This window comes from Arvicola amphibius, chromosome 14 (assembly GCF_903992535.2).
Source record: "Arvicola amphibius chromosome 14, mArvAmp1.2, whole genome shotgun sequence".
Taxonomy (NCBI): Eukaryota; Metazoa; Chordata; class Mammalia; order Rodentia; family Cricetidae; genus Arvicola; species Arvicola amphibius.
The window spans coordinates 1,771,996-1,797,688 of record NC_052060.1 but is presented as its reverse complement, the minus strand read 5'-3'; the positions used below and the strand labels follow the sequence as shown (position 1 = coordinate 1,797,688).

The following is a 25,693-nucleotide window of genomic DNA, read 5'->3' as shown; positions in this document are numbered from 1 at the left end:
AATTCTATGAGAATGAAAAACAGGTGGGGGAGGAGGAGTGGAAGGGAGAATGGGAAGGAGCGAGGATCCATCAAAGTTCTTAAATCTTAAAAACACTTAAACATGTCATAACCAAAAGCACTTCTCTACTAAACACTAAAGCTGCGCCTAATAAACAGGTCACGACCTCAACGTCCTCAACAACAGAAGGATGAAAGGGTCAAAGGCTGAGGAGCTCAGTAGAGCAACATGCAGCAAGCCTGGGTTATATCCACAGCACCCCACAAACTGGGCACTGTAGTACACATCTGTAACTCTGGCAGTAAAGTCAGGACGACCAGAAGTATGAGGTGAACGACACAATGAGTCTGAGGCTAGCTGGGACTACATGAGAAACTGTCTCACAGAAAACAACAAAACAAAACAAAACCTAAATGAGGAGATGCAATTAAAATGACATTCAGAACATTTCCTGACACTCACTCTTCTGTCATGCAAACAGAGGAAGCCACAGGACAAGAAGGTACAGTGACCAGACACATCCAGTAGAGAAAAAGAAATATACCCAGTGAATAACATTACCAGTGAAAAAGGACTTGTCAGACTAACGTCAGACTTAAGTCTTCTGTGGTATGGATGTACGGAACCTTACCAGAAACACTCTGGTGGTGCTGGCCTCGGAGCTGAGGTTGGGGTTGGAGGTGGTGAGAAGGTAGATTTGTGTCAAGAGCTGAACATGCTGGGAAGGAGAAAGCATTGACATATGATAACGTGGACTCTCTAGAAACACAGATGTCACCAAGAAGCCTGCAAACGTGCCACACATATCTTGCTTCTCAGAGGGACTAAAGTAAAAAGCAGGAGCTTGGCAGGAATTTCTGAGATATTTTCCTTTGAACAAAACTACAAACTCGGACAAACCTGAACCTCAAACCAGAGGGACTGAGACTGGAAGAGGAAAACCTAATACCGTCAGCTACCCGGGTTTGAACGGGCTATCAACAACTCTGAATTCCCCGATCCTGGGCATTATCAGGATCTTGAGTTGCTTTCCTGTCTGCACAAAGTCACGGACATGATGCTCTCTCAGGTTCCCATGGGAAGCAAGTCTGCCATCCCTGACTTTACAACACTGCTCATTTTTGGTTTCAGTGGGAAGCTAGGAGATGACACAGTTACAAGACACTGAGAACTGCCTTGCCTGCTGCATCTGCTGCTGAAGCCGGCTCCTCTGTGCTGGGTCTAGAATCAGAGTCTGATCGACTGTCTCCGACTGAGGTTTAAGCTTCTCTACTTCAGGCTGGGGTTTGGATGAAGATTTTTTCATTTTCAGCTGTTCAAGCAGCTCTTTCACCGTCCGATGTCGTTCATTTAACAAGTTGGCCAATGGTTCCTCAAACCTATTCCCAATAAGCAAAGAAATCTGTGAAGTGTCCTAGGTGCATAATAAATTAAACTGCATGTAATGACATTTTAACCAAGTTGAACAATGTTCATCTTTTTAAAAAAAAATTAATCTTTACTTTTTTAAGGTTTTTTTTCTTTTTATGTGCAATAGTGTCTTCCCTGCATGTGTGTCTGTGTAAAGGTGTCAGATGCCCTGTAACTGGAGTTACAGACAGTTCTCAGCTGTCAAGAGGGAGCTGGAAATTGAACCTGGGTTCTCAGAAAGAATAGCCAATCATTCAATTCTCCAGCCCATGTCTGTTTACATTTGATCCTTAATCTCACTATAACCAAGTGTCCCTGCTCCTTGACCAAAGTATTTCCTCAGACTGTTAGGACTGTATTCAAGTGAAATAATTCTGATGCCAGAGTATAGTTTAATGGTAGAACACATGGCTAGAATGCTTGAAGCCCTAGGGTCAATCTCTAGCTAAGCCAAAGATTTTCAATTATCTTTCACATTCTTTTCATACACTAACTTGTCTATACAAAACGGAGAGAGAAGGAACTGAACTGAAACAGACAAGCAATGCCACAGGCAGCTGGACCTCATTCCTGCACTATAGCAACACATACGCTGTGCCTTCGTCCCAGAGGTGACAGAGAACCTTCCGAATTACACCATTTGGTCTCTCTTTTACCAGCTACCCCAACCTGTTCCATTCTGGTTACCCTTCATTCATTCATGTAAGTTCTGGGTTTGATTCCTAGCACCAAAAGCAAAACCCCAAATGTCTGCCAAAGCCTTTCTACAATGAAACAAGAAAGCAATCTGCTAAAATCCAGGGCAGATTAGACGAGGAGGAAGAGTGCTTAGTTCAAACAGAACTAGACCACCTCAGTGCAAATATCCTCTTTCACACAGTCAAACTCCTTTCTGCTGCTGCCTGACCAGCACTGCGTACCCTGACCAGAAATGTGCTGTCCTGAAACTCACACCATAGACCAGGCCGGCCTCGAACTTACAGAGATCAGGTGTATTTACTTTCATTTCACGTGTACGAGTGTTTTGCCCGCATGTATGTCTGTGTGCCACATTGTTGTGTACCAGTTTTCTCCAAGCCTGAAACATCCCCCCATTGCAACCTCTCAGGACCAGAAGTAAAATACTCAAGACAGCTCCAGGAAAATGTTGAAACTGGCCAGATGCACGATGCCCCGCCTTCCCAGGAGTAACAATAAAGACTGCTGAGTATCAGTCTCACATATGCCACGCTGCCAACACGAAGCAGAGATCATCCAAGCATCCCAGGAGAAGCAGAAACCTGGAAGCAGAGCAGCCTGGAAGAGGTTCAGATCAACTGAGCCACCCGGAAAGGACCCTCCAAACTGCTGAGCTGCCTGCAGTGTGTCCAGGTTTCCAGATCTGGCGAGCTGTCACCCATGATGGGGTGAGTTTGGGGTGATGCAGCTGAGTCATTTCTTCTTCTGCAATAAACCACAATAAAACTCATCGGTTCACCAAGTTGGACTTCGCTGGTCATATCTCTACTTTGGTCTGATCTGAGCTCCCTATGCAGGCGATTAGACACATGTGGATAATTAGAATATGAAGTCTGTCACACAACACAAGGGCATCATGCCTGAGGAGGTCAGAGGAGGGCAGAGGAGGGCATCAGATGCCAGGAACTCCAGTTACAGCCAGTTGTGAGAACCAAGTGTGTTGCCTGGCTATTGAACGCACATCTTCTGGAAGAACAGCCAGTGTTCCCACCCCCCGAGCCATCTCTCTAGCCCCAGGAAAGACTTAGCAGAAGAGTTTCTCAGACTGCCTCTTGGATCTGTGAGATATGGGGGAAGATAAATGGATCTGGCTTGAGTGCCGGGGAAGCAGAGAAACTGAGTGAATTAACTCTGGAAAAGCCACATGAGGAAGATCAGTCCCTAAAAGGTTGACACATACAAGCCTTCAAGCATGACTGGAGACAAACAGGTAAGGTCCCCAAAAATATTAGGGACTGTAGAATGTCTGACAAATTTACGGAGCAAAGTAAGACAGGACTGTGTCCACAGCAACGTTAAGAAACAGGTTGCATCTGCAGGGACCAGGGACTGACGGGGGCTGTAGTGGCTGTGCTGAGCTCCGTGGTGGAGCACTATCGGTCCACGCTAGGGAGGTTCTAGCAGATCTGCAGCTGACTTACAGGGAGGCTCTAGCAGATCTACAGCTGACTTGCAGGGAGGCTCGAGCAGATCTGCAGCTGACTTACAGGGAGGCTCTAGCAGATCTACAGCTGACTTACAGGGAGGCTCGAGCAGATCTGCAGCTGACTTACAGGCAGGCTCGAGCAGATCTGCAGCTGACTTACAGGGAGGCTCGAGCAGATCTGCAGCTGACTTACAGGGAGGCTCTAGCAGATCTGCAGCTGACTTACAGGGAGGCTCGAGCAGATCTGCAGCTGACTTACAGGGAGGCTCGAGCAGATCTGCAGCTGACTTACAGCGCCACTGTGGGGGATGAAACAAAAGCACAGCAAAGGACGACCTCTCTCCAGGACACGAAAGACCCGTATTGAGGAGCAATCCCTAGGGCAAAAATGACCCAAAAGATAAATTGTTCCAAATGTGCTCAGCTATGGTGACATCTGAATGGCAGTTTATAAGACCAGGAGAAGTGAAGTGGGAACTCTGTGCTGGGCCCAGCCAACTTTCAGAAGCCAGGCTGTGAGAAAGATGGTACTCACCCAGAGCCCGACTCTGCCTCCCCAGGGCTGGGATTAAATACCTGCGCCACCACCGCCCAGCTTGCAAGACTACTGCAGCCTATTCTTTTTTTTTTTTTTTTTCTTTTTTTGGTTTTTCGAGACAGGGTTTCTCTGCAGCTTTTTTAGAGCCTGTCCTGGAACTAGCTCTTGTAGACCAGGCTGGCCTCGAACTCAGAGATCCGCCTGCCTCTGCCTCCCGAGTGCTGGGATTAAAGGCGTACGCCACCACCGCCCGGCTCAGCCTATTCTTAAGAGTAGGAACTTTCTTGCTGGTCTTTGGACTTCCCTTCCCTAACAACTAACATTGCGGGCCTGGAAGTTTCAAATGTCACCCTGGGTGAAAAATTTCCTTTCAACTCCTTAACTTTATCGTCTCTCCCTCCCTAGTCCATCTGTCCCAGAGTTCAAGTCATCTACACACTGTGCCACCAACTGGCCAGCTCCAGATTCCCTCAGCATCTGCATCTACAGGGCCCCTAAGGATCTTGCTCCAGGCAGTCCAGGATCTGCAAATGCTACAACTAGGCCTGTACTTCCCAAACCCAGAAGGTCCTGCGCAGCCTGCACAGCAACTGAAACTGCCCGCCTGCACTTCCTGGCCTTGGCTAGCATGACAGCATTCTGCGCCCCCAACAATGCCCCAATGTGAGCAGGACGTAGTCACAGATCACCCCTTACCATTTTTCAGTGACTTTACACAAAGGGCGTGTTTCTGGCTCCTGCTCCAGCAGAGCAGGGATTTAGGGATCTGCTCAATCGACCCCAGGGCACTAGTGGGCCGAGAGGACAAACAACGCCCACGGGGACCTGCAGGCGTGACAGCGGTGGGCGTTTCTGTGGCTGGCCTTGTGAAGAAGCTCTGCACACCTTTCCAGCACCACTCGCATGGAAAAGCTGCTCTCAGTGCCAGCTGTGATTTTTCTCCCTTCCCAAACAGATACAGCTTTGTCTGTAGCTGCACTGCCCCTTAACAAGGAGACTGTTTCTGTTGGTTGCTTGCTTAACTAACCTCCAGGGCTCCTCGCCCTAAACAAAGGCTGAGGGAAGAATAACTATAATTTCTAAAAATATAACAAAAAGACAAAGACAAAACCCACAAACTGTCAAGCCTCTTCAGAAACACATCACCCTTCACCCTGCATCTCAGCAGCATACCGTAGGGTTTGAGGGGTGTTGAAGTTAGGCCGAGACTCCGATACACGCTCCTCTTCCTCTGGGCCATCTTCTTCCATATTGGAGAATCCCATTTCATCCTGGAACTGTGAGCAAATGAAAAGGAGGGTTTTCTCTCTTTTTTTTTTTTTTTTTTGGTTTTTCGAGACAGGGTTTCCCTGTAGTTTCTAGAGCCTGTCCTGGAGCTAGCTCTTATAGACCAGGCTGGCCTCGAACTCAGAGATCCGCCTACCTCTGCCTCCCGAGTGCTGGGATTAAAGGCATGCGCCACCACCGCCCGGCCAAGGAGGGTTTTCTCGAGGGAACAGTCCCTATGTAAGTCTCTCTAGCGATACCAACAATTAATAAAACTAGAGAACTAACGTGCTTAATAATGTTGAGATTCAAAAGAGACCCTACGTGGGGACTTGGATCCCGGGTTAAAAGACCACTTGGTCTTGCACAGGACCCAGATTCAATTCCAGCACCAACACGGCTGCACCAACCATCTGCCACCGGAGTCCAGGCGATCCAATGCCCGCTTCTGACTTCACAGGCACCAGGCGTGTGGTGCACAGACAGACATGAAGGGAAGACACGCATTCACATAACAAATAATACGTCCCACTGCTCTCAAGACGTAGAGTTTTGTATGCTGTATAAACTGGACAAAATAATAGGACTGCTAAAGTTGTCTAAAAAGGGGGAGATGGTCCTTCAGGGTTCCTGCTTCAGGGAAGAGTCTGTCAGACATTCTACAGGATGCAGAGAAAAGCAACTGATGGACTCTGCCATTACAGGAAAACACATCTCAGACTTCCTGCTTAATGGAAAGTCTACTGGATATTATGGGCCTGGAGGCTAAAGATAAATGTCCATGACGCTACAGAAAAACTCTGGGTTACTGTCCAGGCCACGAGATGTCTCTGTCAATTCTGGAGTTTTGGAAGTTGCTTACAATGCACTTCCCGTTTGCTTAGGTAATATTATATCCTTCTGGGATCTTTGATAAAGTTTAAAAATAGACAGTAATAATTATAGTTTTCCTTAGTTATAATAAAAGATAAAGTAGATATAAATATTGTAGCTGTACTTCTTGATACTTGTTTTGTCATATGTAATCTTGCTACGTTAAAGTAAAAACCATCCTTTTTATTTAGACAGAAAAGGAGAGGTAATGTGGGAAGTGATATATACCGTGAACATGTTTTATTGCCATTGGTTAATAAAGAAGCAGCTTTCAGCCAATAGCTTAACAGAGTAAAGCCAGGTTAAAAGAGAGAGAGAGAGAGAGAGAGAGAGAGAGAGAGAGAGAGAGAGAGAGAGAGAGAGAGAGAGAGAAATAAGGCAAAGTCAGACAGAGGCCATGTAGCCACGGCCCAGAGGAGACAGGCAGCCAGAAACTTTACCCTACTGCCACGTGGCGACACACAGATTAATAAAAATGGGTTAATTCAAGATGTAAGAGCTACCTAGGGATAAGCTCAAACTATTGGCCAAACCGTATTGCAAATAATATAGTTTCTGTGTGACTATTTTGGGGTTGGGCAGCTGGAAACAAACGAGCAGCCTCTGGCAATAGCCCTCTACCCACCACACAACCAACACACTCCTCAATTGCTTTTCAAATTGGGTCTGTCATAAGCTCTAGGGACCAGCTTCTCTGTGCACACCAGAGCTGGGATTACAGACACACACTAGCACACAGGCTTTTATGTGAGTTCCGGGATTCTCATACCCAGTTCCTCATGTAAACATATAACCAACACAGCCATCTCCCTAATGCCCAGAATTGTCTCCTTTTTTAAAGATTTATTTTTCTTTTCGAGTGTGCGTGTGTGCATGTTCGTGTGTGTGTGTTTGAGAGAGAGAGACAGAGAGACAGAGAGAGAGAGAGAGAGGGAAAGAGACAGAGAGAGAGAGAGACGGAAAGAGAGAGAAAGAGACAGAGAGAGGGAGAGAGAGAGAGAGAGAAAGAGACAGAGAGAGAAAGAGAGAGACGGAAAGAGAGAGAAAGAGACAGAGAGAGAGAGAGAGAGAGAGAAAGAGACAGAGAGAGAGAGAGAGAGAGAGAGGAGGGGTGCAGTTGAGGGTGTTGGATCTTCTGAAGCTACGTTCACAGTGATTGTCCTGGGAACTGAACTTGGCTCCTCAGCATAAATGCTGAGTCATCTTTCCATCGTCTCCAGACATCCAACACATCTTTAAAAGACAGATTTGCCTGCCCTTTGGAATCGCCCTCGCCAGTCTCTCTTTGGAGTATAAACTGTGCTGGGCTAAACAAACCCCAGCTTCAAATGAAAAGTAACCTAATCCCAAGAGACAGGTTATGGAAGAAGTCTCTACTATCAGTGTTCAAATGACAGTTTGCAACAACAGCTCAGGAACAGCACGTGGAAAACCAAGCATTTAGCGCATGAGGATAATCAAGAGCATGCCACTCAGAATTTCCTGGCGTTGTGCTCCTTGCTGGCTCTGACACAGGCAGACCGTTCTGCTGAAGAGAAAGTCCCTAAGAGCAAAGGACAGAGCTTACTAAACAATTTCACCAAGCAACTCACTCAGAAGTCGTTACTCACAGTTTCAAACAGCTCTTCCATCAGCCCGTTTACTTCTTTTTCTGTGAAAGGACAAAGCACGTTAGCAGAACTCAGTCTTATTCTGTAGCAAGGAAGACCCCAGGGTGATACCGTAAGCCGGTTCTCCCAAGGCGCCTGACCAGTTCTCACATTCATCCTTCAAGCAGCATCTCAAAGGCAGTGACGAAACTCCAACCTGCCTCGCTTCCTCTTCACGATGCTTGAGATGCACCTATCCCTTTCCATCCCCTTATTAAGTTCATGGCTGCAAAGCGGAGACCACGCCCACATTCATTTTGGCCAAATAGCAAATGCCAAACACAGGACCACAGCATCTACAATAGCAACTTTCTGCATATGCGTTACATTTAAACACTTACAGAAATAAACTAATGAAAATCCACTGTCTACATTTGAATGAGCCATAGACTTCAATACACCTACAGAGTAAACAAAGACACGTGGAAAAGACAATATCGAACAAACTGACTTACTAGTGATTCTCACTGCCCGGTCAGTACGGAAGTCCTCTGTGTCTGGTTCATCAAGGTCTTCCAGGAAGTTATATTCTGGATCATCGTCATCATCTGCCTCGTCTGGGGGGGAGGGAGAATACGTCAGACACTTTCTCTTTTCTTTTCTTTCCTTTAAGTTTCTCAATAAAAAAAAAGAAGCAAACAAAATCCATAACAATGTGGATTTTCTTCCTTCAAAATCTACTTTAATTTCTTGTAGATTTTATTGTTTCAAATAATTTTTTATCTTTTTTATTAAATATTTAAGTTTCTCTACAGAGGAGAGTGTCAACATAGTGCTCCACTAGTACAAATTAGGCAGTCAACTTTCCCGACTTTAGGGAATCTCAGGGGTCGGCACATCAGGTGTACAATAACGAGCTGTGCCCCGAAGAAACAACCTGTGTGATCGTGGTTTCTCCCCTGACAGGTAAGTATGTTTTGTTTTGTTTTTGTATTTTTATTTCTTATGGACTGGAAATATGGAACAGGGGCTAAGAGCACTTGCTGCTCACAACCATCCATAGTGAGATCTGGTGCCCTCTTCTGGCCTGCAGGTGCACTTGCAGATAGAACACTCATGTATGTAAAACAAAAATTTAAAAGAAAAAGATTTATTTTTTATTTTATGAAGGTGTGTTTATGTGCTAGCTTTACGTGTGCACCACATGTGCGCAACGCCCACATAAAACGGAGTGGGATATTCTGCAACTGAAGTTACAGATGGTTTAAGCCACAACGTGGGTCTCGGGAACCAAACACAGGTTCTCTATGCATCAACACTATAACTGCTGAGCCCTCTACCCAATCCAGTTATCGGTTTTAAAATGAACATTTCAAGAACAGTTATAAGAGTTTTAAAATATATGTATATATTTTATAATACATTTACATTTTTAATGGGTATAATTAATTACATTTTAATATATTCACAAAATTATGTGATATAGCCAGTTCCACAATAACTTCATTATCCACATAAGAGATCCAATAATCTATATTCCGTGGATATGGATTTCCTACTTACTGGACATATTAGATAAGGGCATTACACCGTGTCCACTCAGACTGTTTCAGTGCGCCCACATACATAATGTGTGCAAAGTTCACCCTGCAGCTCCCAGCACCTGTCAGCACTTCTTTTTACTGACCACAGCAATCAACCATATGGATATACTGTTTGGTCTACTCAATTCCCAGATACCAGCCAATGAGTTACTTCTATGTCTGGACCATTGAGAATTCTGTTGCAAGGGCTGGAGAGATGGCTCAGCGAAGAGCATTGACTGCTCTTCCAGAGGTCCTGAGTTCAATACCCAGCAACCACATGGTGGCTCACAACCATCTGTAATAAAGTCTCGTGCCCTCTTCTGGCCTGCAGACAGACAGACAAAATATTGTATACATAATAAATAAACAAACAAACAAACAAACAAACAAACAAAACATCTAGAGATAAAGAAGGCAGAAGCAAGCCTTTAAACAATGTTGCAGCAAGTGGTCCCATTCATTTCCTGCTACTGGGGCAGAATTATGCAGACATAGGTAAGACATAGAGGAGAATTACATATCAAAGGCATTATTGTTTTTTAATCTTGCCTGTTCTGCTTGCTAAGCAAATACTCTGCTAGCTCTCAAAGCATTCTTTACACATGTATAAAGCACTACCAACTACTATGGATGTTTTTCTGCCTAGGAATCTTATTGATCAAATCAGTGGAAGGAGGTGAAGGTAGTTCATCTTCTCAACACCTGTTCATTCTCCTCACGAGTGCTGAGTGCAAACAGAAAACTATCCTTAGATGTAAAACATTTTGTTACACTTAACTAAGAAAACTGCCAATTCGTATAGCAGGACTCAGGGGACTTACAGGTCTACTTCTTTCTTATCAATGGGAAGTCTCTAGGCTGACTGCATAGCTGCCCACGGCTACTCACGTGCAGGATGTTCCGTACATTGACTGCAGTCAGATTGTGCTGCTTGGCACCATCCTCTAAGGTCCGATCGAGCATGTCATCCAGTTTCAGGTCATGAGCCATCGTCCCTTGTTCTTGACTCTTTCCATCTCGTTTCCTCTTGGTGCCCTTTTTGGTTTTTTTCCTCTGGTCACTCTCTTCACTCTCTTGCTCTTCTGGAAACGAACCAAGCACATCACCAGACTCTCCAGAACACCTTCTCCAGGAACTCCGTCCCAAACCAACAGTGGAAGGAAACCAACCTGCCTGCTGTCTGACTTTTTTTTGTTTTTTGTTTTTGTTGTTGTTGTTTTGTTTTTTGAGACAGGGTTTCTCTGCAGCTTTTTTTTTTAGAGCCTGTCCTGGAACTAGCTCTTGTATACCAGGCTGGCCTCGAACTCACAGAGATCCGCCTGCCTCTGCCTCCCGAGTGCTGGGATTAAAAGGCGTGCGCCACCACCGCCGGCTGCTGTCTGACTTTGAGAGCCACACACTTTTTTTTTTTTTTTTATAATTATTTATTTATTTATTATGCATACAATATTCTGTCTGCTTGTATGTCTGCAGGCCAGAAGAGGGCATCAGACCTCATTACAGATGGTTGTGAGCCACCATGTGGTTGCTGGGAATTGAACTCAGGACCTTTGGAAGAGCAGGCAATGCTCTTAAGCACTGAGCCATCTCTCCAGCCCCGAGAGCCACACACTTTGATGTGACAATGATGGTTTATTACAGCCTTGGTAACATTTTTATGTTACCAAGGTGGGGAACACTTCAAGGCCATCACTGGCGGAAGGGGGTGGGGACAGAGACAGGTGGATCTCTGAGATCAAAGTTATCCTAGTCTACACAGTGAGTTGCAGGACAGTCAGGGTTACACAGAGAAACACAGCCTCAAAAAGAAAAGAAAAGAAAAGAAAAGAAAAGAAAAGAAAAGAAAGGGAGAGATAGAGAGAGACACACAGAGAGAGAGAGAGAGAGAGAGAGAGAGAGAGAGAGAGAGAGAGAGAGAGAGAGAAAGAAAGAAAGAAAGAAAGAAAGAAAGAAAGAAAAAAGTGCAAATCTCAGCAGTTTAATCCCAGAGTTTAATCCCAGCACTTGATAGGAAGGCACAGGCAGAAATCTGACTTAAAGCCAGCCAGGACTACACAGTAAGAAAACACCTAAAAACAAAAACCACAAAGACTATGCCAAGGGCCTATTTACACTTAAAGGAGAAAGAAGACAAACTATCAGAACGAGGAGTAGAATGAAAGAACAGACGTCATTACGCGTCTCACCGGTATTTAAAAGATATCACAGGGAGGTGAGGTGCAGCCAGGTGGTGAAGCTCCCGCCAGAATCCTAACACTGGCTAAAGAGAAGACTATTAGGAGTAATGTTGTGTAAATAATAGACTCAAATAAATTAACTGAAACAGAAACATATCTTGAAAGACATCAGCAGCCAAAGTTCACTCCAGAAGAGCTAGACTGGGCTGTGGATCTATATGGCGCGGATGGTAGTCTGCCGAGCATGCAGGAAGCACTGGCTTAGGGAGCACCAAGATGGAGCAGCGGGAGAAGACCCAAGTTGCAAAGCCTAATGACCTGAGTTCCATCCCTTGGAGATAAAAGGTGGAAGGAGAGGGCAGACTCCCACAGGTTGTCCTCTGACCTCCACAAAAGGATGTTCACAAAAATAAATTTGTCTATGTTAGAGGTAGGGATTGACACAGGGTTTCTCTGTGTAACCGTTCTGGCTGACCTGGAACTAGTTCTGTAGACCAGGCTGGCATGGAACTCACGAAGATCCACCTGCCTCTGCCTCCCAAAAGCAGGGATTAACAGCATGCCCCACCATTGCCCACCTTAAGAAATATGGCTCAGTGGTTAAGAGCACCGCTTGCTCTTCCAAAGGTCCTGAGTTCAATTCCCAGCAACCACATGGTGGCTTACAGCCATCTATAATGAGATCTGGTGCCCTCTTCTGGCCTTCAGGCATACATGTAGACAGAATATTGTACACATAATAAATAAATATTTAAAAAAAGAAATACAATTTTTAAAATCAGAAAAGTAACTGAATTTTTAGGGTTAATTCCTTGTTACAAAGAAAATTCCAGCATCGGAAGGCTCACTGGTGCATCCTATGGGAGAAAGAATTGTGGCAGATATACCACCACAATTCCCTTTACAATTGTTTTTGTCATCTATTTATCCGGGCAGGGTCAGAGGACAGTGTGCAGAAATCAGTTCTCTCCTGCTTCCAGTGGGATGCAGGGATAAAATGCAGGTCATCGGGCTTGGCAGCAAGCACCATCATTCACTGAGTCAGCTTAGCAGCTATAATGTTTCCCTCTGTGTCTGTCTGTCTGTGATGGTGGGGCACACGGCTGCCACAGCAATTCTCCTGCCTCAACATCCTAAATGACAGAATTACAGGTACGTGCCACCCTGTTTACAGAAATATTCCATTAGAACCACATACTGAGGGCTGGAGAGATGGCTCAGTGGTTAAGAGCACTGGCTGCTCTTCCAGAGGATCTGAGTTCAATTCCCAGCACCCACATGGCAGCTCACAACTGTCTGTAAGTCCAGTTCCTGGGGATCTGGCACCTTCATACCAATGCACATAAAGTTAAATAAATTATAAAAAAAAAAATTTTTAAAAAAGGATCTCCCTCGGGGGCTGGAGAGATGGCTCAACGGTTAAGAGCAATGGCTGCTCTTCCAGAGGACTCGGCTTCAATTCCCAGCACCCACATGGCAGCTCACAACTGCCTGTAGCTTTAGCTCCCTGGGAACTGACATATTTACACCAATGCACTTAAAGTTAAAATAAATTATTTTAAAAAATTTTTAAAAAGGATCCCCCTGTGCATACTTAAATGATAGAAGCATATGTACAGTACAAAACAAACTTATTTGTGAAGGTGTGCCATCATGAAATCCCTTACCAGTAACAACATTCACTGCCATCATGTTCAGTCTGAAGGGGCACAGAAAGTGATCTTGCTTCGCCTGCTTACAAAATGCTGTCCTAATGGGACACAAAAGAGAGTAAGTGCCAAACATTATCAAGACAAGGTGGGACAGCACTGCGAGTATCCTGCTTCACTGAAAAATCTGTTGAATACTCTAGGTCTGTATGCCAAAGATGGATGCCCCAGTCTTGCAGAGGAACTTTGGGTGACTGTCTAGGCAGCCAGGTGTTTGTCATTTCCAACATTTTTTGGAAGTCACTTGCTCATACTTCCTGCTCACTCAGTTAATATTATTTCCTTTTGGGGTCTCTGAGGGAGATGAAGACTAAGTAGTTATAACTAAAGTTATAACCTTGTTTACCAGGTGCACAATACAAATTATGATATGATAGGGAATCTGCCAACCAATTATCTTTAAGAGGTGGGACCAAGTGAGGGTGTGGCTTTCTGGGACCTGGACAAAACCGGCACTCAGCCCAGGTGTCTTCTCTATATGGTTCCCTTGCAGCACAGCTGAGTTTGGACGTCTCATTCCTGTTTCATGAATTTTTCCCTTATAACAAATGAAAATATCGTTTTATCTTTTAGCTAGCCTGGCTAAATTGAATTGAGCTAACTCCTACAGTTGGCACTGAATCATGGGGCTCAGGTCTCCAACGGCTCCCCCAGCCGCCATCAGGCTCCATGCCTTCATTTGGGTACAGAATTTCCATGCAGCGGCCCGTCAGATTTTCTCATTAAATGCCTCAGAGCTGCTCCAAGTCCTTAAGCAGCTTGGCCACAGCACATCTAGCTTCTGGGTCCAGTTTTTCTGGAGCTTGCGGAAGCTCAGGTGTCTCTGTTCAGCATTGCTTTCTTGCTCTCTTTGTGCTCATTCGGCTGCTGGCCAGTCAGGGACTTCCGCAGAGTACACAGTCTGCGATTTACACTGAGTAATTGTTTTTAATTTGAGCGCATATCTTTTAGTATTTAACACTAAAATCAGATTCAAGCCAGCCACGTGGCTACTAGTGCACCATGACACCTTCTAGCAATTATCAGTATTGCACCTACTCCAGCTAAAACTCAACCACAGGTAAGATTTATAATTTAAAAGATAAATTATAAATTTATAATTTAAAAGGGCAAGATGACGAATAATTTAACAATCCAGGTTCAATAGCTTTTTTAGTTATACCATGCAAGATGTTATCCAAGGTTTATATGATTTCCTTTCTACATCCCTCTATTTGATTCTGAGAATTAGCTTTGTCCTTCACATATTCTCCTTAAAAACATAGTTTGATAAAAGGGCCAAGTATGAGGCACTTTTAAAAATCATACAGTCTTTACAGACTAATAATGACCAGCTAAAAGGGAAATTCAGCACTCTGGAAAAGGAAGCAACCACTTTGACAAACAAAACTGAGTCAATGACATAGCGTGCTGAAGCATTGAGAGAATTCGTGCTGTTGAATGTATTAATTGGACTCTGTCAAAGGGTTATGACTGAGTGGTAAAGGCTGTGGTAAAAAGATTTAAAAAGATTAAGGAGCTTATCGATTTTGATAACAAGAGACAAAAGGTACAAAGACAAAATGTAGCCTCATCAGTATGTACCAAACTCCAGAATAGTTTACCCACAGTTCTAGCTGCTTATCTGGTGATATCATCAGAAAGAGCATCTAGCACCAAATGCCCTAAAGTAGTCAAAGAATATGCATGAGACCCATACATATGACTAATCTAAAGGAAATTAAACAAGCAATTGCATCTTATGGAATACATTCGTCCTTCTTTAGGGAAATGGTCAAAATGTGGGCTACATGTAACAAGCCTACACCACAGTATTGGATTCAGTTAATCTCAGTGGTCCTAGAAAATGGACCACAGCTGCCTTGGAAGTGTTATTGGAGAGAAGTAAAAATTTTAGAGCAATAAGGAAAAGCAAAAGGACTTGAGATTTCCCAAGATCAAATTCTGGGTGAGGGACTTAACTCTGATCCTCAGGATCAGGCTCTTTATGATGAACACACCTTGTCCTATGTAGCACAGCAGCTTTAAATGCTTGGGACAGGATTCAGGAACTAGGAAAGAGAATTGAATCATATATTAGGATTAAACAGTGTCAGAGAGAATCTTTTTACAAAGATTAATGAAGGCTGTACAAATAGGAGTAACAGACCCAGAAGCTAGACATGTACTAATTGAATCTTTGGCTTTTGGGAATGCCAGCTTAGAATGCAAAAAGATCCTTGGGCCTTTAAAGGTCAGATCAGCAACAATGGCTGAATGGATCATGCATACAATTAATGTTGAGACACTTGACTATAGTACTAAATCTTGGATAGGAGAAGCAATTTCCAAAGGTATGAGGAGACATCAAAATGCCAAATGTAGTGATTGTGGTAGAATAGGACATCTGAGAAGGGACTGTAGACAAGGAATTCCTAGGAATAATGTCTCCTCTGAGAATGGCAAGAATAGGACTCAGCCATCATGTATATGTATGAACTGTGGCAAAGACTGGAACTGGACCAATGAATGTAGGTCAACAAAAGACAGACAAGGCAACCTGATACTATCAGGAAACTCCTTTGGGGGCCTCTTGCAGGCCCCCGTGACAAACATGGTCCAATCATTCCCAGTTACTGTGGAGAAAAGTCTCATCAGGAAAATTAAAAAATCCAGTGCCTACTGTGAAAAACCATACTGGTCAGGATGATGGAATAAATGTGGAGCATGAATCAAAAACTCCAGTAGGACATAGAAAACATATATTCTAGCAGACTTCTATAAACGATCAAAGACCAAAGCTAAGAGTGTATAAATGGCATTTTTATTGAAGGCTTACTAGACACGGATGCGGATGTAAGTATCATTATTCCAGAATCTTGGCACCCGAATTGGCCTCTTCAAGAGGCAGATATTCATTTCCTAGGAACAGAAACCCTATCTCAAGTGAAACAAAGCACAAGATGGGTTGAATGCATAGGGCCAGAAGAACAGAGAGGAAGGCTGAAGCCATATGTAGCTAATACTGCAGTCAATTTGTGAAGTTATGACCTATTGCAGCAATAGAAAACTCAGATTAACATTCCTGCAGCCCCAAAAACTTGTTTCTAGGGAACATATTAGAAGATATTAGAGACAAAGGTCACCAGCCATTCAGGCTGTACAAGAACACAATGCTGATGTGGGAGAGTCTTCTGTTTGTGTTGATTTCATTGGCTAATAAAGAAACTGCCTTGGCCCACTTGATAGGCCAGCCCTTAGGTGAGTGGAGTAGATAGAACAGAATGCTGGGAAGAAGGGAAGTGAGGCAATCACCATGCCTCTCCTCTCTGGGTCAGACACGATGAAGATCCGGCCCAAGATGGATGTATGCTAGAGTCTTCCCGGTAAGCCACCATCTCGTGGTGTTACATAGATTATTAGATATGGGTTAAAGCAAGATATGAGAGTTAGCCAGTAAGAGGCTAGATATAATGGGCAAGGCAGTGTTTAAAAGAATACAATTTGTGTGTAATTATTTCGGGTATAAAGCTAGCCATGCGGAAGCTGGGCAGGACGAAAGGCATGCCTGCTCACCTCATCACTACAGAATGGCGCCCACATGGATAACTGAATCCACAAAAAGCTTGAGAAAGCTTGGGAAAGACTAGAGTAAAGCATGTTTTCTTGGTAGCAGCAATTTCTCAGGTCTGGCTGCTTGCTAGAGGCAAGCGAACACTCTCATCTAAGAGAGGCTTCCTGACTCAGCTTTAGCTGCAAAACCCTGCAGCTCTTTTAAGAGGTCCTGCCACGAAACACTTAAACGGTGTTCATGAAAAGCTGAACGCATGCTTTTCCGTTTTCAGCTGTAGCAGGAAAAACGTTGCGCTGTTTTAAAATGCCGGTTTTCGGAGCCATCCTGCCAGAGCAAACTCTGACTCTTTCAGGCAGGCAGTCTGAGTGTGGTCTATGAGCAGAATGCTGCAGCTTGCTTGCTGGCAGGGAGGTTTTTTTTTTGGTTTTTCGAGACAGGGTTTCCCTGTAGTTTCTAGAGTCTGTCCTGGAACTAGCTCTTTTAGACCAGGCTGGCCTCGAACTCAGAGATCTGCATGCCTCTGCCTCCCGAGTGCTGGGAATAAAGGCCTGCGCCACCACTGCCCCCCCCCCCCCCCCCCGCTGGCAGGGACCTTGAAACGCCATAGAGTTGTGGCAATAAAAATGGCTACAGCCAGTACCTCCACCACGAGGCTGGAAAGCTAAGGAATGGGCTGGATCCAGCCACCAAAGCCACGGCTTTAGTCCTACTAATATTGTTTGGTAAATTAAAGACTCATGTGGTCACAAAAAGAGAGATATACAGTAAAAGAAAGATTCAAAGTCGAAGAAAACGTCTAAATGGTTTACAGTGTGTTAAAAATATATGCAGGCTAAAAGTTAAAGTTCTTAAATAAAAAAAGAAAAAAGAGAGAGTAGGGTATGGTGGTACACACCTTAATCCCAATGCCTAGGAGGCAGAGGCAGACAGATCTCTCGAGTTCAAGGTGTGGTAGCACACGCCTTTAGTCCCAGCACTGTGGAGGCAGAGACAGAGGGATCTATGAGAGTTCAAGGACAGCCGGGTCTACAGAGTTATTCCAGAACAAAGATATACAGAGAACCTGTCTCAAAAAATAAAAGTAAAAATAAAAGAAATAAAGGTTTAAATAAAGCCACATAAAGATGGAAAATACACAGAGAATCTTGATACTGTATGCTATTACATTCTCTTTGAATTGTTTGAATGCTGAGGAAGGAGCAACAGCTGCTAAAAGATATTTGTTTATAAATGCAGCTGAACTAATCCAAGATAGATATTTTGAAAATACCTTGACTTCAAAATTTGGATCTAAGGTTATGATGCTTTGAAAAAGTCCTTCTTTTCTTTCCACAGAGGATGAGACCCTGTGGATTGCTTCTATCCCAATATGGTATGATAGACCGCGCCCTCCTGAAAGGTTGCTGTGAACACCCTCAAAGAAATTAACTTCACTCAACTGCCGACTGAGATGACCCTGGCACACAGGTTACACCATGAAAGACCTAAATAACAACGCTCCCATACAGAAGGAAGCAGTTTGGAGAGAAAGAACTGCACCCATATTCCCAAATATTGTTTATAAATGTTCTTTTACATTTAAAGGGGGATATGATATAGGTATGAATAATTTGTATTGGTATAAATTTTGCCTTATTGATAGAAATTTAAGGTCAATTTTGTTATATGTATATGTATTTCTGATCTTGATTAAGGTATGGTATTTTAAATGTTCTAATAACTTAGGGCTTTTCATGACAATGAGACACATCTGCTCCTGGCAGCACCAATCTACTTAGAGAGGAAGATGGGCATCGAAGAGGCTCCTTATGGAATTTGATAGCCATTTGGGCAAGAAACTGCTCTTGCCTGGACTGTTGCATAAACTGGACACAGAGAACCCACAGAGAGAGGACTGCTGAACATGCCCAAAGGTGAGATGGTCTTTCAGGGTTCCTGATTCATGAAAGAGTCTGCGAGACATTCTGCAGGACACAGCAGAAAGTGACTCAACTGTCTTTGGAATTTCCTGCTTCATGGAAATGTCTGCTGGATACTATAGGCCTATAGGCCGAAGATGGATGGCCCAACGGTACAGAGGAACTTTGAGTGACTGTCCAGGTAGTGAGATGTCTCTGTCATTTCTAGAGTTTTGGAAGTTGCATATTTCTTGTTTACTTAGGTAATATTGTATCCTTCTGGAGTCTTTGTTGGAGTTGAAGAATAGATAGTTATGGTTTTCCTTAGATATGATAAAAGATAAAATAGATATAAATATTGTAACTGAAATTCTTGCTTGATAACTGTTTTGTTATATGAAATTTTACTATGTTAAAGTTAAAGCCTTTCTTTTTTGTTTAAACAGAAAAAGGGGAAATAATGGAGGACTCTCATTGGTTAATAAGGAAACTGCCTTGGCTTTTTGATAGGGCAGGCCTTAGACAGGTGGAGTAGACAGAACAGAATGCTGGGAAGAAGGGAAGTTAGTCAGATGCCATGCCTCTCCTCAGTGAGACAGATGCCATGGAGCCAGCCACCAGGTCAGACATGCTGAATCTTTCCCGGTAAGACACCACCTCATGGTGCTACACAAATTACTAAATATTAAAGCAAGATGTAAGAATTAGCTAATAAGGGGGCTGGAGAGATGGCTCAGCTGTTAAGAGAACTGACTCTTCTTCCAGAGGTCCTGAGTTCAATTCCCAGCAACCACATGGTGGCTCACAACCATCTGTAATGAGATCTGGTGCCCTCTTCAGGGGTGCAGGTACACATGCAGGCAGAGTATTGTATTCATAATAATAAATAAATAAATCTTTAAAAAAAAAAGAATTAGCTAATAAGAGGCTGAAACTAATGGGCCAGGCAGTGTTTAAATGAATACAATTGTGTGTTGTTATTTCGGGTTTTTAGCTAGCCGTGCGAAAGCCTGGCAGGAGGAAAAGCAGGCCTGGTCGCCTGCTTACTACACAAAGCAAATGACAAACCTTCTGAGGTATTAACGGTCCTGCCTTTAAAACTGATAAGTGAGAAACTAATATGGGTTAAACAGTGGCCTCTAACAGATGAAAAGATGCAGGCTTTCGAACAGCTGGTATAGGAACAACTAGATGCTCACATATTGAAGAATCTACCAGCCCTTGGAAGTCTCCTGTATTTGCTGTTAAAAAGAAATCTGGAGCTGGGCGGTGGTGGCGCACACCTTTAATCCCAGCACTCGGGAGGCAGAGGCAGGCGGATCTCTGTGAGTTCGAGACCAGCCTGGTCTACAAGAGCTAGCTCCAGGACAGGCTCTAAAGCTGCAGAGAAACCCTGTCTCGAAAAACCAAAATCTGGAACTGGAGAAGGGTGATAGATCTTAGAGCTGTCAACAAGGTTATTGTACTTACTGTATATAATTTTTCTTATATTAGTTACAGCCTTCTTTTGTTATTTTAGACAAAAAGGGGGAAAATATAGTGGTATATTGGTGTTTCAAAAAGTAAAACTTGCCTGACAAACAGTGCAAAGTAGCCACACTAGTAAGTCATACAGGCGAGGCAATGGTTGCACACACATTTGATCCCAGGAGACACACTAGTTAGCCATAGAGAATAGGCAGCAGTGGTGCACAAATTTAATCCCAGTGCTAGAGGAAAATGAAAGATGGGAGGACTCAGGTCTCAACCTAAGGCTTCATGGAGATAGGACTGCCAATTTTAAATATGAAGTGGAGGGTAACAGCCAGTGCTTTCTGGTCTTCAGGATAAACCCCATATCTGCCTCTTGGTTTTTATTACTCATGCAAAGCTTATAAAAATTTTTAAAATCAATATAAATGATGTCTTTGGAACTACACATGTCCAGGTAAACTGCAGAGCAACCTTCACTGGGACTTGTACCACCTGGAAATACTCCAAATTATCCAACAATTTTGTTTTGGTTTTATGAGGCAAGGGCTCCTGTTCAAGCTGGCCTCAAAAAACAAAGAAAAGAAAAGCCACAGCCAAGTAAGCATCAGAAGTCCTGATCCCCCGTCTCTGCCTCCTGAACGCTGAGAATTTCAGATGTACTGCACCACAACAGTTTTATGCCCTGAAGAGGCTTAAACCCAGAAATTCATGAATGTTAGGCAACTACTCTAGGAGCTCAGCTTGATGCCCAGCCACTAAATGTTTAGTTGTCCTTTCTTTTCTTTTTCAACACACTCTGTCTGTGTGTGTCTGTTTGTCTGTGAGTATACAAACATATCAGTACAGGTGCCTGCAGAGACCAGACATGCCACAACCACCAAATAGCTGAAGTTATAGGTGCTTGTAAGCAACTCAAAATGTGCTGAGAATTGAACTTGGGTCCTTTGAAAGAGCAATATATGCTCGTAACCATTGAGCCATCTCTCCAGTCCCTAATTATTCTTTTAAAATGACTTACATACTAAACTCCCACCCTAACCCTTCAGCATCCTATATCACAAACTCATGCACTATAGAAAGTTCCTCTTCCTCTTATTTGAAACTTTTTTTTTTTTTTTTTTTTTTTTTTTTTTTTTTTTTTTTTTTTTTTGGTTTTTTCGAGACAGGGTTTCTCTGTAGCTTTGGAGCCTGTCCTGGAACTAGCTCTTGTAGACCAGGCTGGTCTCGAACTCACAGAGATCCGCCTGCCTCTGCCTCCCGAGTGCTGGGATTAAAGGCGTGCGCCACCACCGCCCGGCAACTATTTGAAACTTTTTTACTCTCACTTGTCATATTGCTTTTTAATGACTCCTTAAACCAAACTCTGCCACTGCAAACAAAGTAAGAGACGGTGTTAACTTTGCTTACCTATATTTATTACAAGGGCTACTTACTGGAAATAATACAAAGCCCAAGTATGAAAATTAATGCTCTTTACAACTGAAACCTCACCTGCCACTTGGAGTAACCTCTTCCTAATGCTTCCGAGATACCTTGTTGCCATCCTTCTCTGTTTGTGTATCTATAGATACACTTTGCCTGCCCGCCTCCATGCCAGCACTCTGCCAGACCACAGCCTTCAGGCCCTTCAGTTCAAAGGGTTCTCCATCTCTGGAAAGCCTGGCTCAATGTCCAAAACATGACCTTCCTTTAAGCCGCTGCCCTCCTCCACAATTAACAGAGTAGTCACAGCTATGCAGAATAAAGCTTCAGAGAGAAAAGGGGAGTGAGAGCCGACAGATGGTCCAGAGGTTAAGAGCACTGACTGCTCTTCCAGAGGTCCTGAGTTCAATGCCCACCAACCACATGGTGGCTCACAACATTCTATAATGAGATATGGTGCCCTCTTTTGGCCAGCAAGGATCCATGCAGGCAGAGGCTGTATACACGATTAATAAATAAATCATTAAAAAAGGGGGGAGGGGGGAGGAAAGACAGATGGCTCAGAAATAAAGACCACTTGTAGTTCTTGCAGAGAACCCAGGTTTGATGCCCAGCATGCACTTGGCAGCTCACAACCATCCCTAATGTCAGTTCCAAAGGCTCTGGTAACCTCCTCTGGCCTCCACGGTCACCATGCATGCACATGGTACATATGTACCCATTCAAGAGAAACAAGCAAAAACATCAAATTTGGAAATGGGGAGGGGTAGCTAGAAGAGAATACAGAGAATTGGAGAGGAAAAGACCATCTCGACCCAGTCCAATGGGTCACGACTCGTGCTAAATGACCCAAACAGCCCTAGTGGCAAGACCACACCACAGCAATCCCCTCCACAAACATCTCTTTGTAAAGGCGCCACAGAGAGCAGAGACAAGCCAGGGGTGGCAGTGCACACATTTAACCCCAGCAACTGGGAGGCAGAGGCAGGCGGGTCTCTGTGAGATAGGGTCCAGCCTGGTCTCCACAGTGAGTTCCAGGACAGCCGGGCTGTGTAGAGAATCCCTGTCTCAAGAAAAGGAAAAGGAACAACGAAGTAGCACAGGTTACAGAGCTGTCCCTTATCTGAAAAGCCTGGGTCCAATACGAAGACGAACATTCACGAGACATCCTAGAGATGGGACCCAAGCTTAAACATGCAACTCATACATAGCCTTTCTGTCATCTGAACACAGTCTTACACTATATTTGAAGGAGGCCAGAATTCTGACACGGCCCCTCACGTGAGGTCAGGTGTGGGATTTTCCACTTAAAGCATCATGGTTGTGCTCCAAGAGTAAACGGTGGAGCACTTTGGAATTTAGAACTTCAGAGTGACTCAATCTAAACGGGCAAGGAAAAAGCAACTGAGACCTCTCACCCTTACCTCCTTCTGCCTTGACTTCGCCAGGCTCTCCTAATAAAGTAGGTTCCTCAATGACAGGATGATCTCCTGGGTCTTCTCTGGTAACCTGCCCAGGCTGGAAGACAATTTTCTTCGATTTCCTTGAGGCCGTGGCCTGGAGTCTCCCTTTATCGAGGTGTACAGTAAGGGAATGAGAAGACTCCACAGAAGGAAGGGTGACTTCCTGAGAGATGGCTACATCAACGGCTTCCAAAACTGGTAAGTTTCCATGCTGGGTGAGCATCTTAGAGCTGTGAGACGGATCCTCCATGCCGAGCTGACTTTCTACATCAAGCACGGAGTGCACCTCGGGGCACAGTGAACTCTCCTGATGCTGACCCCAGGACGGTGACTCTGACCCCAAGTCTTTAAGCCGGCCGGGTTCGGGCTGCGTAGCTGACTCCAGGTCTAAGTCATCCGGATGCTGCACAGACTCTGTCACTGTAGCTCTTCTCCTGTTACAGGGCACCATTTTAGAAGCCCCACTTCTGGTCCATCCTAAAAAGATACAAGGCAAGTCCTTGTCACCTCAGTAGGACTAACAGTAATGACATCCGCTCAGTTATCATTTCAGGATCCCCAGGTTCAATCATGAACATTCACATCAAATGCCTAGATTTGTAGGGAGGAAGAGAAACTGATTACAGGAGGGCAGCTCAAGCTCCCTCCTGAATAGTACAGAGTTCTATTAGTGGAACACTATTATGGAACAGTGTTACCTTAGTCTCTTAAGCTTTTATACCTCAGGCCTGTATGATGGTGCAGGCCTCTATCCCCAGCCTAGGAAGAGAGGGCGGTGGATCTCTATGAGTTCAAAGCCAGCCTGCTCCACCAGTAAGTTCTGGGCCAGCCTGGAACTGGTCACCTGCACTCGCATTAAATACCCAGACAGACATGTAATCCAAAAATAAAAAGTAAACTGGACGGTGATGGCGCACGCCTTTAATCCCAGCAGTCTGGAGGCAGAGGGAGGAGGATCTCTTTGAGTTCAAGGCCAGTCTGGTCTACAAGAGCTAGTTCCACAACAGGCTCCAAAGCTACAGAGAAACCCTGTCTCAAAAAAAAAAAAAAAAAAAAAAAAAACCCACAAAAATAAAAAGTAAATCTTACAGTATCACATATCACTCCGCAATATCTTTGTGTTCCTCCACAAGAACTATGAACTCAGTGAGGGAAGGAAAGCCTTAACTGGTGTCTCCAGCATCCAGCAATACGCAGGTACTATACTCACTCAGCGACCATTCCCTGCAGAGATGAATGAATGAGAGTGGGCTTCAACAATGCTCTGCTGAATTTGGACCAAGCATTGAGCATTTACACAGGTACTGGAGGGTGGCTTCCAACTAGCGATCTATCCCAAGAAGACCTTGAACTTGTGACCCTGCTGACAACACTGACAACATTCGAGTGCATCCAGAGCTTTCTGCGGGCCAGGCGAGCACTCTGCCACCTGAGTAGACGCCCAGCCTCTTGCTGCACCCTTCTACGCCGAGAACACTCACTTTCATAAGTAGGTCCAAGAACAGAATAAGCGTCACTGGCAACCTTCAAGCCTGAAAGACCACTCAACAGTAGTCGAGGAAGCCGACAGGTTTACAACCAATGTTCGCGCTGACTCCGAGTTTGATCTGTAAAGCTAACCTTAAGCCTCCGCAGTTCACCTTCTCTAGGGCATTAAAAGAGGCCCTCGCCATAAAAGCCCGGGTTCTTATCTCGGTAAAGCTCAAGTAAGACAAGATTCTTTGATCCTGTCACGGAGGGCGGTAAACGAGTAAGGAGAGGAGTAGGAATCACCTAGGCGATTCCTTTACTTCACAGATGACTGCATGAGCTTCAGGGGAGGGAGAGCAGAATGGAAGCGGAGAGAAGGGAGCAGCCGGGCGCTGTTGCGCTGTTCGGTCAGAACTGTGCCGGGATCGAGCCACGCGCTTCAAACAATGGCAGCTCCAAGAGTCCGCTCCTTGGAGGCCAGGAGGAAAACCAACAGGTTGAGGAAGGAACGCCAATCCGGGAGCCGCCCCCCAGGGGGGTGGGAACCGTCCGAGAGAAACATTACGGAGGGAGTCCTAGCTGCGGTCTCCTCGGCGCTCAGCACTAGCCCGACTCCGCACCACCGCTCACGCCCCTGCTACCCAATTCCCTGCAGCGCCGCGCACCTCAAACCGGGTGCCGCCACCCCGGAGTCCCACGTCAACCTCCCTCTTCCCGCCCCACCACACACCACCCAGTACCCTCAGACGCCGGACTGATCCCGCGGAAACTCCGCTTCTGCACCAGCGGAAGTAAGGCAACGGCGCTGCCTGACGTGCGCGCCCCCGAGGCGCGGAAACTGGGCATCAAGGAGCATGCGCACAATTATAGGCGCCATCTTGTTTTAGGGCCTCGTGAAGTCGCAGAGCTAAGACGTCAGTTGAGGGAAAAAGTAGCAAAACACATGATGGATGAATGTTAAATAGACAATGGTAAGTAGGCAGACAGGCACGCACGCAGGTAATTGGCAGGTGGGTAGGTAGGTAGGTAGGTAGGTAGGTGGGAGGTAGGTAGGTGGGTAGGTGGGTAGGTAGGTGGGTAGGTAGGTAGGTGGGTAGGTAGG

At 44.8% G+C, this 25,693-nt stretch overlaps 2 protein-coding genes and 1 non-coding gene across 8 annotated transcripts in view; all 3 read right to left on the bottom strand.

Moving 5' to 3' along the window:
• Positions 1-10,350, bottom strand: part of LOC119800900 (GON-4-like protein) — a 31,823-nt gene extending 21,473 nt beyond the window's left edge. For 3 of the 6 annotated variants that reach the window (XM_038311253.1, XM_038311254.1, XM_038311255.1), the window contains exons 1-6: positions 9,404-9,743; positions 8,356-8,457; positions 7,862-7,902; positions 5,286-5,389; positions 1,181-1,379; positions 632-718 (exon numbers count right to left, since the gene is read on the bottom strand). In XM_038311253.1, coding sequence (XP_038167181.1) covers positions 632-718; positions 1,181-1,379; positions 5,286-5,389; positions 7,862-7,902; positions 8,356-8,457; positions 9,404-9,425 — 555 coding nt within the window. In that variant the 5' untranslated portion in view covers positions 9,426-9,743. Of the gene's footprint in view, positions 1-631; positions 719-1,180; positions 1,380-2,630; positions 2,854-5,285; positions 5,390-7,861; positions 7,903-8,355; positions 8,458-9,403; positions 9,744-10,314 lie in introns of those variants that run through there. The other 3 variants (XM_042054157.1, XM_042054158.1, XM_038311258.1) reach the window with 3 other exon arrangements.
• Positions 8,653-8,814, bottom strand: LOC119801539. The gene has a single exon (XR_005283226.1). It is a non-coding gene; the product is annotated as a U1 spliceosomal RNA (small nuclear RNA).
• Positions 10,351-10,372: 22 nt separating the features above from the next.
• On the bottom strand, positions 10,373-25,381 carry LOC119800903 (GON-4-like protein). Its single transcript, XM_038311265.1, has 4 exons — positions 25,332-25,381; positions 23,083-23,598; positions 13,271-13,353; positions 10,373-10,508 (listed from the first exon to the last, which is right to left on the bottom strand). The coding sequence occupies exons 2-3, from the start codon at positions 23,570-23,572 to the stop codon at positions 13,298-13,300; spliced, it is 546 nt and encodes a 181-aa protein (XP_038167193.1). The 5' UTR covers positions 23,573-23,598; positions 25,332-25,381; the 3' UTR covers positions 10,373-10,508; positions 13,271-13,297.
• Between the last annotated feature and the right edge of the window lie 312 nt (positions 25,382-25,693).

Excerpts from the sequence above, each read along its gene's own strand:
- LOC119800903 (XM_038311265.1), bottom strand. The coding sequence starts at position 23,572 with ATGGTGCCCTGTAACAGGAGAAGAGCTACAGTGACAGAGTCTGTGCAG. Across the intron at positions 13,354-23,082 it reads CGAAGTCAAGGCAGAAGGAG|GACAGCATTTTGTAAGCAGG; the intron begins GTAAGGGTGAGA and ends GTGTCCCATTAG.